At 44.4% G+C, this 17,338-nt stretch overlaps 2 protein-coding genes across 18 annotated transcripts in view; both read left to right on the plus strand.

Annotated features, from left to right (window-relative positions):
* gphnb (gephyrin b) overlaps positions 1-2,610 on the plus strand; it is a 50,507-nt gene extending 47,897 nt beyond the window's left edge. For 10 of the 15 annotated variants that reach the window (XM_052053117.1, XM_052053115.1, XM_052053118.1 and 7 more), the window contains 6 exons: positions 62-149; positions 248-321; positions 435-502; positions 622-725; positions 841-937; positions 1,306-2,610. In XM_052053117.1, the coding sequence (XP_051909077.1) occupies positions 62-149; positions 248-321; positions 435-502; positions 622-725; positions 841-937; positions 1,306-1,439 (565 nt within the window). In that variant the 3' untranslated portion in view covers positions 1,440-2,610. Of the gene's footprint in view, positions 1-61; positions 150-247; positions 333-434; positions 503-621; positions 726-840; positions 938-1,305 lie in introns of those variants that run through there. The other 5 variants (XM_052053113.1, XM_052053120.1, XM_052053127.1 and 2 more) reach the window with 3 other exon arrangements.
* Positions 2,611-3,115: 505 nt separating this feature from the next.
* Positions 3,116-13,440, plus strand: pals1b (protein associated with LIN7 1, MAGUK p55 family member b). 3 transcript variants are annotated; one of them, XM_052053148.1, is made up of 14 exons: positions 3,116-3,799; positions 4,792-5,920; positions 6,131-6,339; positions 7,280-7,357; positions 7,949-8,068; positions 8,256-8,417; positions 8,723-8,800; positions 8,901-9,084; positions 10,005-10,073; positions 10,161-10,232; positions 10,934-11,095; positions 11,174-11,376; positions 12,097-12,207; positions 12,311-13,440. In XM_052053148.1, the coding sequence occupies exons 2-14, from the start codon at positions 5,593-5,595 to the stop codon at positions 12,485-12,487; spliced, it is 1,953 nt and encodes a 650-aa protein (XP_051909108.1). In that variant the 5' UTR covers positions 3,116-3,799; positions 4,792-5,592; the 3' UTR covers positions 12,488-13,440. The 3 variants fall into 3 exon arrangements, with proteins under 3 accessions (XP_051909108.1, XP_051909107.1, XP_051909106.1); XM_052053147.1 differs by having other exon boundaries at positions 5,452-5,920; XM_052053146.1 differs by having other exon boundaries at positions 3,116-5,920.
* The last annotated feature ends 3,898 nt before the right edge of the window (positions 13,441-17,338 follow it).

The following is a 17,338-nucleotide window of genomic DNA, read 5'->3' on the forward strand; positions in this document are numbered from 1 at the left end:
TCATATTCGGCTAAATGAGTTGCTATTCAACACCGTCGGTGCGTTTGTGTGCATCCCACAGCCCCGATGACCTTCTCAATGCTCTGAACGAAGGCATCAGCCGTGCTGATGTCATTATCACCTCAGGCGGAGTATCCATGGGAGAGAAGGTATCAATTAACTCCAAGCTGATGGCTTCACTGACACGTTGTGGTAGACATTAAGTACTGCAGCATAAAAAAAAATAAAATAAAATGTTGATTTGCAGGACTACCTAAAGCAGGTGCTGGATATAGATCTTCATGCTCAGATACATTTTGGTCGGGTCTTCATGAAACCAGGGTAACCAGCAGGTTCTGCAACATGTTTGACTGCCGCGTGGATGACTACTAACTACGAATCAATGTCAACTGTTTTTTTTTTTTCCTACCCCCACCCCCTCCCTCCACCTACAGGCTCCCAACCACCTTTGCCACGCTGGATATCGACGGTGCTCGTAAACTCATCTTTGCCCTCCCAGGTAGTGTGTGAAGTTGAGAGAAAGACGCGATTTGCTACACTTTTACGAGGAGTTGGTCTTCATCTATCTTCCCTCTCTCTGCCCATCCGCCATCCATCCTTCCTCGCGGGCTTCTGTCCTAGGAAACCCCGTATCCGCTGTCGTCACATGTAATCTTTTTGTCATCCCTGCCTTGAGGAAGATGCAGGGCATTTTGGACCCAAGGCCGACCATCATCAAAGCGAGGGTAAGCGCGGGTGGAGCCACAGCACATTCACCGCCATGTTTTGGGTTTGAACGCAAAGGTATGGTGTCATTTTTGTCTCGAAGAATACCTAATCACTTTCTATGATCAATTGCAGTTATCTTGTGATGTGAAATTGGATCCTCGCCCCGAATATCACCGCTGCATCCTTACGTGGCATCACCAGGAACCTCTGCCGTGGGCCCAGAGCACAGGTAACATCAGATGCGTTCTGAGGCTAGCCGCACGACACGCCGTCTCGGTGTGCCTTGAGGGCCCCCCGTTGACTTAAACATGCTCGGAGTGCCTCACCAAGTTGCCACCGGGATCGGCACCTCTCAATAGAGGAGTGGTTCCTTACTGTCACAATGTGGCGCAAATATATTGACATGATTAATGTATTGGAATAACTCCTTCGCGATTTTAGGGGCCGTACGAAGCCCTCTTACACCTCAGGCATCTGACGACATGCGCCTTACACAAACTGTCCCGGAAATGGGCCGCGGCAGAATGTGGTGGGGAGCACTTTTCCGCGTAGCCCTTTGATCTCATTTGAAGCTGCTCGCCCTTGTGCTCCCTGCAGGGAACCAGGTGAGCAGCAGACTGATGAGCATGCGCAGCGCCAACGGGCTCCTGATGCTACCTCCCAAAACCGAGCAATACGTGGAGCTGCACAAAGGGGAAGTGGTGGACGTCATGGTCATCGGCCGGCTATGATGTCGTGGCGGCGGGGGGCGGAGGGTCGCCGTCGTTTCTCGCGAGGGTCGTTCACGGGCGGTTCACAGTGCATGTCCACATATCATCGACGATTCTGTAATATGCAACGGCACAGCTAGTTTTTGTTGATTCGGAGAACGTTGAGATATAGTCGACATCTCGATCACAGCCTAGATACTGTATAAGAAAAACTTAATTTACGGAGAGTATAGTATTTGAAAGAGAAAATACAACTTTTAATGGAGGGGGAAAAAAAATCTAATGATAAAGAGATTTATTCTGTAATATATTCTGATTATTCTTATTATTATGATTATTCTTCTCATCATTATTATATTAAGGCAACTTTGTTCCTTTCATTGCAATTGCTTTGTGTGTTCAACGCTAGACCTTATCTATAGCAGTAGCATTTTAATAGACAGCTGTAGGTGCCTGCCAGGACTTGGGGGGAGAATTCTCATCTTTAGTGGAAAAATACCCGTACCCTGATTTTAATTTAATTTATTTATTTAGTTTTGAAAATGAAGAAAAATAATGAAGACTCCAGATTTCCCATGGTGCTGCAGTTCGAAGGAAAAGAGGGGCACATCAAGGTCTTTTTCGCTTTTGAGCGCCAATCAAGGTGACACTTTTTCTCTCGTTAGTATGCATCATATTGGCTTCACAAAGAGCTTTGCTTGTCGTTTATCTCGTGAGTCTTGTTTATGTGCGCGTGCCAAATGCCTGGGTGTGGGAGGGAGTCAGAGAGGGGTGTGGGGTGCAGGGTGCGCCCAAGCTTTCCTTAAGTTTGCGGTAACCAGGTGGAACATTTGCTCCCGCCCTGCCCACCACCCTGACTACAACCCCCCCCCCCCCCTGCCCAGGGATCAGCTTGGGGTGGGGAAGGGGAAATATATTTTATTTGAGCAACTATTTAAGAAAAAAAAGCAAGAGAAGAAGCAGCTTCTTTAATTGCTGACAGCCTTTTTAACCGACTTCACAAAATTGTACAGAAAAAAGAAAATAAATAGAACCATATTGTACAGATATGTGACCAGCACTCCTAAGGCAGTTATTACAAAGCAATGAGGAGACATTGAACAACGCTGTACTATAAACATTTTCTGTAATGATGCTGAAACTGATGGAAGAGACTACGAAAATAAAATCCTTGATCATTATGTAAAAAAAATGTTGGGTTTCCTTTTTTAATCATTTAAACCACTATAAGAGAACTACATTTCTTTCACCGTATACAGTAGTAAGAAGGGAACTTGCTCTTCCTCAAAGCAAAATTGGGACTGCAATTTATTTAAATGATACAATCAGAAGTGATAGATAATAGAGGGCATTTGTTCGAGAGCAAGTAAAGGCCATGTTCTGACCAGTGATTGCACTGAGGAAAAAAACGCAAGTTTGTTGAATTTACCCGAGTATCCAGCAGTTGCACGAAATAAAATCTGGATCCATATACTTTTTTTTTTTAAGTAGACCAGAAAAAAAACACATTGAAATCCAGATTTGATTGTGTGTACCCAGCGCACAAAATAAAATAAATTCAACACACCATTTGGTCATGGTGTGACTGATTTATTTTCGAGAAACTGAACACCCAACTAAATATTCTGTACATTTATAAATTATTGTAACCTCCCCTCCCTTTCATATTAAAATGATACGAAACTAAATTTTGCTTTTCAGCAGTAAACTGACTATTTTGCGTATGATTATTTGTCATGTGCAGTCAACACTATAAAAAATATTTTGTCACTTGCTGTCGTTTGAAAATGACAGCAAAATTACGCATGGCTCAGGTAACGACCAACCGCGGCTCAGCTTGCAAACGTGGTTACCTGAAGATGTGATGTCAGTCTTGGGCAACGCTGCCTCCCTACGGATGGAGAAGGGATGGCCTTTCCACACGTGAATATCCGAGACCACCGTGTGCGTGCGTGCGAAAAGCATGACGCTGATCTGACTCAAAAATAAATGGACGTGCCCGCTGATCCACAAAGGCACACCTCGACAAATTGATCGTGCGTCCCGATACTTTTGTCCCGAGGCTCACTCCGTTACACTCCGTAGGACGCGCGTGACCGCTGGGTGGCGCTGTGGTGCCTCGGTGTTGCCAAGGGAGACCGCATAAAAACACCTCGTGCAAGTCTTCAATGGCTTCAAGAGTCCCTGAACTAAACTCTCACTACGACAGGCTGGACGTGGACCACCGGGACCCCAACAGAGAAAACGTGTGCTACTGTTCTGATCTTCTACCGTGACTTTTCCCCCATTTCTTCTTTTTTTGAGGTAAAACGAGTAGCGGTGGAATTTAAAAAAAAAAGATCGGCCGGAGGCATTTTAAGCCGTATTCACGGACTCCAGTGGTGAGTATTCGCCACGGTTCACGGGACGAGGCTACGTAGTTGATTTAGGTGTTAGCGGCACCTTGGTCCTTAGCTAATCTGTGCCGTTTAAACTATAGGGAAGGAAAAAATCATACAAATGCGGCGTTTTACTCAACGTCACCCAGCCTGCTCAAACTTCCTTCGAAAACTAAATTCAAGCAGCCATTCTCGCCAAAACTGACATTTAACTGCTTGTTAGTCGCAAAATAGTTGCACATGACGGCTTTTTAATCTCCTCAAAGCAGCAGTTGGAGCGACTAACGGTAACATTTCCACCTTTAGAGGTATCGGCGGTTAGCAAGTTTAACCACGCAGTTCGATGTATAAAAGTGACTCTTTAGATGTTGTAGTTGTCGATTAGATGCTAACCTCGTCTCGGCCATTTTTCATCACTTAATGGTTACGGTATCACTCAAGCACAGCGCAGAACACATACATTTTCATAAGCTACGTTATCAATTGTAACATGACACAAGCACGTCCATTATTTCCCTCGAGTATGTGACGGGACTTGGTCACAAACGTGGCTGTGAATATACTGTATTGTCATGGTAGTGTTCCACAATAATTAAGTTAAAGACTCAAATGTACTCCTTGATTGATGATGGGTGAAGAACTGTACAATATATACATCGACTATCAAGGGTCCGATTTAAAACAACAAAAAAAGCCAATTTAAAGTCTCAGTTGGGGTTCTCTGATTTGGTCGCCGAGAAGACGTTAAAATGAGAGACAGCGCATGAAGTGTGAGGAAGATCCATAGAATGAGGACCAGTCTTCCTCTAAGTGGATGCTTGCTCATGTTATTGACATCATTTCATGCACATATTAAAGAAGTTAATTTCAAGTGATTATCAGGTCTTTTTTTTTGGTACGTGTGTTAATTCTTTATCTTGGTCATTTGATTAGGTTATATTTGATCATTTCACCTCCTATTCTATCCTATACACATAACTGACACTCCTGTTCAGGTACCTCGGCCTGCTGAGATATCCAAGGATTAATTAAGGCTGTGGCGACAGATGGCCCTCTCCTAGTCTCCGCTGTTTGTCAGCCGCCAGTCTAAACTGAGATAAATGCTTCCAGGGCTTGGAGCAAGAGATTGTGTGGGGAGGGGGGTTGGGGTGCTGCCAATTGTGATTAGCTGAGGCAAGTCAGGAGTAAAGGGGGAGGGCTGCCAGGAGTCTGATATAAATGGCTACTGGACATAAGCAAAAAAAAATAGACCTTGTTGTCAAGGTACATATGTACCTGCAGGATAGGATACCTTACAAGATAGCCTGTACAATGTATAATAAGCCTTATGGAGCTGACCGCTTGCAATTTCAATTAGAGGCGAGTGTGCTATTTTAACATGTAAAAATATCAAAACTATATTTAAAAGATGCATGTCAGGAATGATATGAGGGAAGGAATCACTAGGGACATGTTGGGGCCTGTATGAGGGCTTTTGAGAGTCTTGATTAGAACAAGAAGGTAAGAATGTATTGGCGGGATTAAAATTGAGCAAACGAGAGCCTGATAATGGTGTTCTTTGATAAACTTCTTGTGAGACGAAATATTGAACGCTCCGGTTCGAGTCTGCCTTTATGTGGGTATTTATACGACCTTCATGTTTGCATGCATTTCAGGATGAATGTCTGCCCCCTCATCTTCATCCCCTGTTGGAGTAAAATGGCCCCAGATGAGAGACTCACCAACCCGTCCTCTTTACAGCTGAGCTGAGTTCAGCCAAGACTGAGGTGGTCTGAGCTTTATGCTGGGGGGCAGTGATGATCACGTCCCACATGAACGGTTACGTACAGGAGGGCGCTGCCCAGGCTATTGGCCACAGGGAGCGGGCGGTGGACTGTCCCGGCGACGAGAGTTGCCTCGTCCAGCCTGTTCACTGCAGCGCCCAGATGGAGAGAATCCAGCACTACCAGGACGAGCTGAGAAAGAGGAGGGAAGAGGACGGCCGGGGCAGGCACGACATCGACCCCGACGCTTCGCTGAGGCTCAAGAAGCTGGCGCAGAACCTAAAAGTGGGCGTTGACAATCCCACCTTTGAGGGGAAGGAAAATGCTACCAAAGATGCACATTCCCAGGTTCCTCTTGCCGGTGAGTTGACAGGAATGGATATCTCGGGGTCTTTCAAAGGGGCTCACAGATGAATGCGGAAGAACCGCTTTCAGGTTCCTTCTTCCATTCAAATTCAAACTGAGCATATGTGTATAAAATGCGCCGTGTATAAAATGAGCCGAATGACATCGGAGGGCAGGTAAAATCGTCATCCGCGCAACACGTGTCCCGCGTGTCCGCCTCCATCAGAGCTGGAGGAGCTGCTGCAGGCCGTCAAGTGGGCGCAGCAATGTCTGACCGACGCTCAGAGCCAGCAGGATGCCGAGCTGCTGCTCCAGCTGCTCGCCAAGGACGACTTCAAGTGCGCCTACAGCATCTACACCGTCGTGTCCCAAAAGATGAACCGAGTGACCCCCACCTCACCCCTCACGGTGCAAGCGCAGGAGCTATGCCTAGAGGTATGCCGTGTGCACAAACGCAACTCGCTCAGGCTGAAAGCAAAGCGGGCGGTAATAGACTTATGTCCACCAGGGCACAGTTGAGCGTGCGTTTGTTTTCTGTCACACAGAACCAGAGACGGGCGTTGTAACCCGCTTTGCTGTTACTTAGGTAAACAGGCCCACCGTTGGAGTTGCGTCAACTCGGTAATCAGAATGAGGAGGGGGGTGGGGGTAGAATAAGCCTTTATCACGTATGAAACAGGCAGCCTTGATGTGTGTAAAGTTCATTGAAAGGCCACCAAGCAGCACCGCCGCTATTCCAGTCTTGCCTTGAGACAACCCGACTGAGCCGGTCTATTTTGCTGTCAGACGTGGCAACGTGGAGTCCTCCCGTGTACGCAGTAAACCGGCGTGTGTGAGAGCGCACACCGGGCACAGATCCCGAAGCGTTTTAACAACCCCGAATAGCCGCGGGCGCGCCGCGGTGGACCCTGCCATTGGCTAAACTAATCTCTTAGCAAGCCCGCACGGTGCCGCGCAGTGCAGCGGGGAGCAGGCCGGAAAAAGAAACTCCAGCGGCTTACTGTAGTGTGCTTGGAGGAGCGGCATGGCTGTGGGAGGGAGTGAGGGTGGGAGAAGTGCGTCACCTTCTTGGTGAGCTTGATTTGTGTCATGGACACAGCGGGCTGCTAACAACACACCAAGGACATTTTGTAAGACTCAATTCCCTGCTTTTTTTTAATCCACAAGCACAGTTTTATTAAAGCCAGTGACAAGCATTCCTATTCACATTCACTGTCACTGAGGGTTTTTTTTCCGTCAGAAAAAAACGTCTATTCTCACCAAATTTTACATTCATTGAAATGATTCAAACTGGGGGCCGTGGGGAAACTTGTAGCTCTTCCCTTGGAATTTCAGCTAGATCTTGATGTGAACTTTCGTTGCTGCGTGTATTCAGGTCCAGAAGATCCTCCAGTCCAATCAACAGAGAGAAGGCTTGGAGCTCAGGGCTCTGTTGACCAATCCTCATCTCCAGGTCAGGTGCCTTGTGTCCGATTCACACCCGTCGACTTGGTGGCTCGCGATTTTGCTCCAGGGGTTCCCTTTGCGGTTGTGGAGTGTAGCGAACGTTAACAGCCTGTCGTGTCAATTTTGTCATTTGTTAACGGTTTAGTAAACACGGCGGGACACGTGCTCCAGTCTGCCACGGACACCCTCAATTTGAACATACGTGTGAACGTATTTGATTGACAGGCGAAGGTGGAGGAGAGTTCCAGTGCATTCGGCATGACTTTGGGGACTTAATTGAAATATGTCGCTATTTTTGGTGCTCACATCTTAAATAGTTTTGCTGGCGTTAACTTGTCCCGAATGCATGAATGCATAGTCCAAGTACCCATCCTACAAAATCCCCATATTTTCTGGGAGAAACCAGCGACAATTGTCACTCTCCCCCCAAAAATGCAAAACTGAGAGGAGTTGGGGCAAAGACAAATGGCATGACTCCTTCTTGTGACAGCATCCAGGTCGGTCCCCATATGTGGCACTGGATTTTGTTTCTCTCATTTCAGCAAAAGCGTGATCGAACCGTACAGATGCATCCTTACTCTTTGCTTTGTGCGCACAGGCACTGATGCAAGCACATGACAGCTTAGCTGTGCAAGAAATGGCAGAGGACAACGTGATACAGTATTTTGGAGAAACTGTTAAAATGGTGCGGCTGCATAAGACCCGTGACACTCCGCTGGTGAGAGGCCGTCTATGTTCTTCAATGTTCAACTCAATAGGCAATAGTCAGTGGGAAAAAACGCAAACGGAGCGTAACCTCTTAAGCCACACGGAATACCTCGGTGGCTTTTGAGTGGAAAGGTTTCATGGCAGAGGAATCGCCTGCGCCCTTGAATATTATAAACGGTGTGTGCGTCTGCCTCTAGGGTGCGACTGTGCGGAACGACATGGACAGCGTGGTGGTGAGCCGCGTAGTGAAAGGCGGCACCGCAGAGCGCAGCGGCCTGCTCAACGAAGGGGACGAGATCCTGGAGATCAACGGCGTGTCCGTTCGCGGGAAGCACGTCAATGAAGTTCACGACTTGTTGGTGAGAACCGGGGTTGCAATTGTTGTCATAAAAGTGTGAAAAAAAAAAATGTTTTTCCTTTTTTTTTTTTAAATTCAATTAGTTTTAGGAGCAGGTTTGTCCGTTTTTTATTTTTTGGAGGAAAATGCTTTGTTCTTAGTTTTTATTAGTTTTAGTGTTAGTTTTAAAAAAATATATTTATCAAGCGCAGAAATTTAAAAGGAAAAAGAAAATCACAGTTGTTGCATGAGCACTCAGGTGAATGATGACTTCATGGTGTTTTTTTTTTTTTTTTTTTTACTGGACGTTCCTCTCTTCTCGTCTAGCAACAAATGCACGGCACTTTGACCTTCCTTCTCATCCCGAGCGCTCAGATTAAACCTGCCCTACACAGACAGACCGTGGTAAGTCTCTAAGGTGGACCTGCGTGGCCTGTCTGCACGCACACACGTAGCCAAGGGCAACAAAGCGCGTGTCCAAACGCTTCCGCCCCCTGTTCCACAGATGCACGTACGAGCTTACTTTGACTACGACCCCTCGGATGACCCTTTTGTGCCGTGTCGGGAGCTGGGCCTGGCTTTTCAGAAAGGAGATATTCTCCATGTAATAAGCCAGGACGACCCCAACTGGTGGCAGGCCTACAGGGACGGAGATGAAGAAAACCAGTTGCTGGCGGGACTCGTTCCAGGTTGGGCAAATCCTAAATACGGATTTTTTTGTTGTTGTTTACTTTGATTTCCCTCGTATGACATAAAAAAAATCATGACTGCACAAATATGCTAATCATCTCAGCATTATCGGGCAATTTCAAGTGAGACCCGTCATAACTGTCTGTTGTCTTCACTTTGCGGGAGCTGTGCCGCATTATGTCACGTCAACAACGACGGTCTGGATTTTTATTTATTTTATTTTTAGACTACGAGGAGTGAAAATAGGTCAGATGCATTTGAATGAGCCTTTTTGTTAAAACTAGATCCCTGTAATTCTTTAGTGTCCAACTGGTCAGCAATGGACCTAAGTGTGTGCAGATTTGTTAGAGTTGAACTTGGTGTTTTTGTATTCCGTCACTCTAAGACTTTTGGAAAAGACTTTGGGTGAATATGATGTTACCCTAGTCCCTTGAAGAGTTTTTTTCTGGTTGCAGGGGTTGTCATTGTGCCGTCGAATCTGGTAGCAGTATATAATATAGTGGAATACCAGCTTGAACCATGGCTCTTTGGTTGATACAGTCATGGTGGCATGTTTTTTTAATTAAGGCAATAATAATTGGAGGTTGGGTGGATTCAGCCAGACAGCTACAGAATTAAAATGAATATTTGTGCAGTTCAACCAGTGGTATGGAAATGCAAACCATATATTGTGGCAGGCAACCAACGCAGCAGCACTATCTGAGCCAAGCGCCACTCGTCTGGCAAATCCAGCAGATTAAATCAAACACCTGAGAATTATTTGAGATTACTCTTTGGCCCGAGGCCGAACCTGCTACAAAAGGAGTTTAAGCGGTGGAAATGGAAAGTGGGCCAACTCAAACTGAAAAACAAAAATGGCCGAGTTTGAAACAAAGCAAAGTGTCTTTGCGCACAACAGTCACGTCGTCGTGTTTTTCAGGAAAGTGCTTCCAGCAACAGAGAGAGACCTTGAAGAGAACACCGCCAGACCGGAGTAGGGAACAACAAGGTAAGAAGATCACGTTGCTCTGCACTTTGAAGCTTACACATGGGCAAGGCAGGATTTTGCCATTGCAAGTAACTGCTTCTTTTTCAGGGAAACGTTGGTATGTGAAGAAAAACAAGAAACCGAAGAAGAAAAGCACATCTCCTCTGAGCAAAAACACCGGTAAAAAGAAAAAGACTGTCTTCCCTTCGCGCTCCACTCTCACCATCTTGTCTGTCAAACGTCGTCCGCTTAGATGCGTCACAAAACTCCTCTAGCGATGGCGCACATGACCCGACCTCTGCTTGGCCCAGATTAGTCTTCTCCTCACAGACGGGATCAGAGGCACCAAAAGGTCCCCAGCGGGGGCTTAAATCACTTGGAGGGACCCTGCCATGTGGTGCGCACCTTGCCACACAGACAAACACGAGCGACTCGCCTCGTGAGCTTTTGAGTCCCCAACTGGAGTTACGAAGTAGATCTGTGGCCAAAGCAGCCCATGACAAAAAGCAGCGACAATGGGCCTCATTCAAATTTATAAATCTCTTTGCTCCTTTTAAATTACCATCAAATTGTGGCATACTCTGGCATGTTTTCATTCTATTTATTGTTTTATTTGTTTTTTAAGGGGCAGTCCACATTGATGAACACTGGTACAAAACCCGCCAGTTAGCTTAAAACTCATTTACATTCGTAGTCGTTGGACAGTTGACTAAAAAAGGAGACAAGATTTAAAAAAAGTCTGAGGCGCCTAAGTGCACATAGGAAAGTGCTTTCAGTATTTGTAGTCACTCAGGATTCAAATTTCAAAGACAATCCCCCAAAACCCAGATCCGTTGGTCCTCTCCTGCCACATAAACATGACAATGAAAATTTCTCCACAGAACCAGATGAAGTCCTGACCTATGAGGAGATGTCTCTCTATCACCAGCCTGCCAACCGCAAACGTCCCATCGCTCTGATCGCTCCGACAAACAGCGGCCACGACGAGCTGCGGCGCAGGCTGCTTGCTGTTGAACCGGACAAGTTTGCCGTCGCCGTCCCACGTAAGTTACCGAAATTCACTTTAAAAAAAAGAGACTGTAAACAGATTGTGATTTCATTGCAACTCTTCGGTCATGTAGACACGACCAGAAGCCCGAGGATACACGAGCGAAATGGGCGCGAGTACCACTTTGTCAGTCGACAAGGCTTTGAGGCCGACTTGTCCGCGGGGAAGTTCATCGAGTCCGGGGAGTACGAGAAGAACCTGTACGGAACCAGCACGGACTCTGTGCGACACGTGGTCAACTCTGGACGCATCTGCTTGCTCTGCCTGCACACCAGGGTACAGTAGCGTGCTTGTCTCGCTATGTCAAGTCAAGTCAAGTCAAGTCAACAGTATTTATAGAGCACTTTCAAACAGCCATCGCTGCATACAAAGTGCTGTACATGGAGCGATTTAACATATACAATAAACAAATGTCAGAATATATCGATCGTCGAGTCTAATTTGGGGCCAGCTGCGGCGCACGCACGACAAGTAGCGCCAGCCTTCCGATGCAGTACTTCAGAGTTTTGAGTCACAAACGAACCACTTAAGAATAGATTATTCTATCGATTACGCAGGTAAATTAAAGATAAAACACTTGGAACTGAGCAGTGCTGCAGATTGCTGTCAGTAGGGGGACCCACTGTTCAAATCCCAGTCAAAAAACATCCAAATTGGTACTGCCTGTGTCAAATTCAGTGGGATGCATCAGGAAGCACATCCGCCATACACAATTCCTGTGGCGGCCTTTACAACCAGACGTGCCGCTGTGGGGTTGGGGGGCCTCACTGCCTGCACTGCCGTGTCAACTTTCCACCAAAAGTGGGTATTAATAGACTATAAAAGTGGTCATGATTGTACAGCCCAGAAATCCTCGGGGCAGAGGGAAAAAAAAAAGCTTAACCATTTGGTCGCCTTTTTTCCCGGCCCTTGTTTTGAGGCCATTTCTTCGTAGAAAATGCCATCAAATAGTGAGGGAAGGAACTACTGTCTAATACTTTTGTGACCCTTCGACAGTCATTGAAGCCCCTGAGGTCCTCCAACCTCAAGCCCTTCGTCATTTTCATTGCGCCTCCTTCTCAAGAAAGACTGCGCACCCTGCTGGCTAGTGAGAGAAAAACACCCAAGGTACGATATATAGTCTCCCGGTCAGGTTCATGCAGATGACCTGAAGATCGATTGACTTGATATTAAATCTTAAACTCAAATTCACCTTCTGTGTCCCGCACAGCCGGAGGAGCTCAAGGAAGTCATCGAGAAGGCTCGCGAGATGGAGCAGGACTTCGGCCATGTTTTTGACGCCACAGTCGTGAACGTTGCGCCAAACGAGGCTTTCTTTGAAGTGCGCAAACTCATCGAGAAGCTGGACACAGAGCCTCAGTGGGTGCCCACCTCCTGGCTCTGCTGAGCTCCTCTGGAGGAGCACATGGACGTTGTGGAAGCCTCCAGTTGAAGGACAGGTGCAATATTTTTCATTTGCACATTTCCTCAGAAATGGACTCGGGTTTCTTACAATTCTTTGTATGTCTACTTTGTTCATCCCCTCCTCCCAACTTTAGCCGTTTATGAAGCATAGACGTAGCTGAATATTTATATTTGTACATACAAATTCTCTGTGAAAGATGTAAACATCTTACTCCAAAATTGTATGTCTATAATGGGAGCGTCAAAATGATATGCCGTAACAATTTAAGAGTCTGCAGTTCCATTTGATAATAGATGTGCGGGGTTTTTTTCCTTATCGCAATCAGTATTATAATTATTATTATTATTGTATTTTGCTTGATCTCATTTATCTTTTATTGAAAGCCCTCAAACCAAACTTGTATATAATGACTGGTTATCATTAAACAGTATATTATAAAATACAATACAATACATGCTGATTTATATAGCGCTTTCACAACAGCGGCAGCTGTAACAAAGCGCTTAACAAAACAGTTAACATAAAGTAAAATAATAAACAACACATAACATAAAACACGGACAGTCGTGCAGTCCTAACCACTTTTCCGTCACTGCAAACCCCCCTCCCCACCACCACCCTTAACACAAATAAGCCCGTTATTCATACCTGTCCACAATGTGGGAAAGGCAACAGTGTGGTGCAAAATCTCCGCCACGATTCAGGTGAGGTCCCAAAAGAGAAGAGTGCCGAGACTCACTTATTTTGGACACTAGCAGCAATTCTCTCACACTGGCCAGGAGATGGCGACAAGGCAGCGGTTACCGTACTTTGTGGCATGTGATTTTTGGATAAAATGTAATAAACCATTTCTCCGGCAAGCCAAAGCAGTCATGATGACCGGTCACCAGGTGGCGATAGTGTGCAAAGCGCAAATAAATGAGCAGAAAATATTGGCTTGGATTGCTGGATGTCATGTCTGCCCTGCGAGTGATTTGGTGAAGGGGCACGAGGGGATTCGTCAAGTGTGTTGCACAGGTGCGGCAAGATGGCGACCATGCACGTGGCCGTTTCTCAGATGAGTGAGCACACTCGAAACTCGCCTGACCCGAAGAGATCTACCCCCCAGGTCACTCCTTCCAATCACAAATCACGTGGCAGGGTCAGCCTTCAGCCATTATCAACAAAGCATCTTGAAACATTTGTGACTGTGTGTATCGTAAGGCGTTTTAACGACCAAGTAGAGTATGCCGGTTTTAGCTGAAAAAAGACAATCATTTATAGTAAGGAGTTTTTCACCCCCCCCCCCCCCCGCCCCCCAAAACAAGCATATACAGAAAGGTGTTTTTCGCATGCAAAAAACACCTTACTGTATAGTAAGGCATTTTTAACCCCCCACAAACCCGACCATGTATAGTAAGACGTTTTTAGTGAAAAAAAAATGACCATGTATAGTCAGACGTTTTTAGCCCCAAAAAACGACCATCTATAGGAAGGCCTTTTTAGCCCCAAAAACGACCATGTATCATAAGACGTTTTTTGCAGGAAAAAAAAAACGACCATGTATAGTAAGGCATTTTTAGCTGACAAAAACAACCATGTATAGTCAGCCGTTTTTATCCCCCAAAAACGACCATATATATATATAGTCATGCGTTTTTACAGTTTTTTGGCAAAAAAAAAACAAAACGCCCGTGAATAGTACCGGTAAGTCCTTTTTTGCTGGAAAAAAATGACCATGTTTAGTAAGGCGTTTTAAGCTGGAAAAAAAACACCACGTATAGTCAGGCGTTTTAAGCTGAAAAAACTACCACGTATAGTCGGGCGTTTTTACCAGAAAAAAACGACCATGTATATTAAGGCGTTTTGAGCCCAAAAAAACGACCATGTCTAGTCAGGCGTTTTGAGCCCAAAAAAACGACCATGTATAGTAAGGTGTTTTTTGCCGAAAGAAAACGACAAAGTATAGTAAAGCCTTTTCAGCCCGAAAAAAAACGACATAATACAGTAAGGCGTTTTTGGCCCGAAAAAACGACATAGTATAGTAAGGCGTTTTTAGGCCGAAAAAAACGACATAGTAGTAAGGCATTTTCGGCCCGAAAAAAACGACATAGTATAGTAAGGCGTTTTTGAGCAGAAAAAAACGACATAGTATAGTAAGGCGTTTTTGGCCCGAAAAAAAACGACAGCATAGTAAGGCGTTTTTGGCCCGAAAAAAACGACATAGTATAGTAAAGCATTTTTGAGCCGAAAAAAATGACATCGTTTCGTAGGGCGTTTTTGGCCCGAAAAAAACGACATAGTATAGCAAGGCGTTTTTGAGCCGGAAAAAATGACATCGTTTCGTAGGGCGTTTTTGGCCTGAAAAAAAAGACATAGTATAGTAAGTCGTTTTTGAGCCGGAAAAAACGACATAGTATATTAAGGCGTTTTTGGCCCGAAAAAAACGACATAAGATATCCTTTATTCGTCCCACACTGGGGAAATTTACAGCCTCCAGCAGCAAGAATGTATGTAGAAAGGAGAAAGAGAAAAAAAACAACAACAAACATCTTTCAATTAAATACAGTATGAACACAAATGGATAAATCGCAGTACTATTTACAATTTTCCTTCACATCATTTGCTTATTATCATTATTATGATTATTTTTTTACATACAGCCGAAAAAAACGACATAGTATATAGTAAGGCGTTTTTGGCCCAGAAAAAACGACAGTATAGTAAGGCGTTTGTGAGCCGAAAAAAACGACAAAGTATAGTAAGACTTTTTTAGGCCGAAAAAAAATGACCATGTATAGTAAAGCCTTTTCAGCCCGAAAAAAACCGACATAATACAGTAAGGCGTTTTTGGCCCGAAAAAAACGACCATGTATAGTAAGGCGTTTTTAGCCCGAAAAAAACGACCATGTATAGGAAGGAGTTTTTGGCCCGAAAAAAACGACCATGTATAGGTGAGGCGTTTTTGGCCCGAAAAAACGACATAGTATAGTAAGGCGTTTTAGGCCGAAAAAAACGACATAGTAGTAAGGCATTTTCGGGCCGAAAAAAACGACATAGTATAGTAAGGCGTTTTTGAGCAGAAAAAAAACGACATAATATAGTAAGGCGTTTTTGGCCCGAAAAAAACGACATAGTATAGTAAGGCGTTTTTGGCCCGAAAAAAACGACATAGTATAGTAAGGCGTTTTTGAGCCGAAAAAAACGACACAATATAGTAAGGCGTTTTTGGCCCGAAAAAAACGACATAGTATAGTAAGGCGTTTTTGGCCCGAAAAAAACGACATAGTATAGTAAGGCGTTTTTGAGCCGAAAAAAACGACACAATATAGTAAGGCGTTTTTGGCCTGAAAAAAACGACATAGTATAGTAAGGCGTTCTTGGCCTAAAAAAACGACAGTATAGTAAGGCGTTTGTGAGCCGAAAAAAACGAAATAGTATAGTAAGGCTTTTTTGGCCCGAAAAACACTAAATAGTATATAGTAAGGCATTTTTGAGCCGGAAAAAATGACAATATAGCAAGGCATTTTTGAGCCGAAAAAAATGACATAGTTTCGTAGGGCGTTCTTGGCCTGAAAAAAACGACATAGTATAGTAAGTCGTTTTTGAGCCGGAAAAAACGACATAGTATAGTAAGGCGTTTTTGGCCCGAAAAAAATGACAGTATAGCAAGGCATTTTTGAGACGAAAAAAATGACAGTTTCTTAGGGTTTTTTTGGCCCGAAAAAAACGACATAGTATAGTAAGCCGTTTTTGGCCCGAAAAAAACGACATAGTATAGTAAGCCGTTTTTGGCCCGAAAAAAACGACATAGTATAGTAAAGCGTTTTTGAACTGAAAAAAACGACATGGTATAGTAAGGCGTTTTTGGCCCAGAAAAAACGACATAGTATAGTAAGCCGTTTTTGGCCCGAAAAAAACGACATAGTATAGTAAAGCGTTTTTGAACTGAAAAAAACGACATGGTATAGTAAGGCGTTTTTGGCCCAGAAAAAACGACAGTTATAGTAAGGCGTTTGTGAGCCGAAAAAAACGACATAGTATAGTAAGGCGTTTTTGGCCTGAAAAATAGTAAGGCGTTTTTGGCCCGAAAAAAACGACATAGTATAGTAAGCTGTTTTTGGCCCGAAAAAAACGACATAGTATAGTAAAGCGTTTTTGAACCAAAAAAAACGACATAGTATAGCAAGGCGTTTTTGAGCGGAAAAAAACGACAGTTTCTTAGGGTGTTTTAGACCTGAAAAAAACGACATAGTATAGTAAGGCGTTTTTGGCCCGAAAAAAACGACAGTATAGTAAGGCGTTTTTGGCCCAAAAAAAACGACATAGTATAGTAAAGCGTTTTTGAACCGAAAAAAACGACATAGTATAGCAAGGCGTTTTTGAGCGGAAAAAAACGACAGTTTCTTAGGGTGTTTTTGGCCTGAAAAAAACGACATAGTATAGCAAGGCATTTTTGAGCCGAAAAAAACGACATAGTATAGTAAGGCGTTTTTGGCCCGAAAAAAACGACAGTATAGTAAGGCGTTTTTGGCCCGAAAAAAATGACAGTATAGCAAGGCATTTTTGAGCCGAAAAAATGAGTTTCTTAGGGTGTTTTTGGCCTGAAAAAAACGACATAGTATAGCAAGGCATTTTTGGCCCGAAAAAAACGACATAGTATAGTACGCCGTTTTTGGCCCGAAAAAAAACGACATAGTAAAGCGTTTTTTAACCGAAAAAAACGACATAGTATAGTAAGGCGTTTTTGGCCTGAAAAAAACGACATAGTATAGTAAGGCGTTTTTGGCCCGAAAAAAACGACAGTTTCTTTGTCGTTTTTTTCAGGCCAAAAACACCCTTAGTATAGCAAGG

The sequence above is a fragment of the Hippocampus zosterae genome, chromosome 19 (genome assembly GCF_025434085.1).
Source record: "Hippocampus zosterae strain Florida chromosome 19, ASM2543408v3, whole genome shotgun sequence".
Lineage (NCBI taxonomy): Eukaryota > Metazoa > Chordata > Actinopteri > Syngnathiformes > Syngnathidae > Hippocampus > Hippocampus zosterae.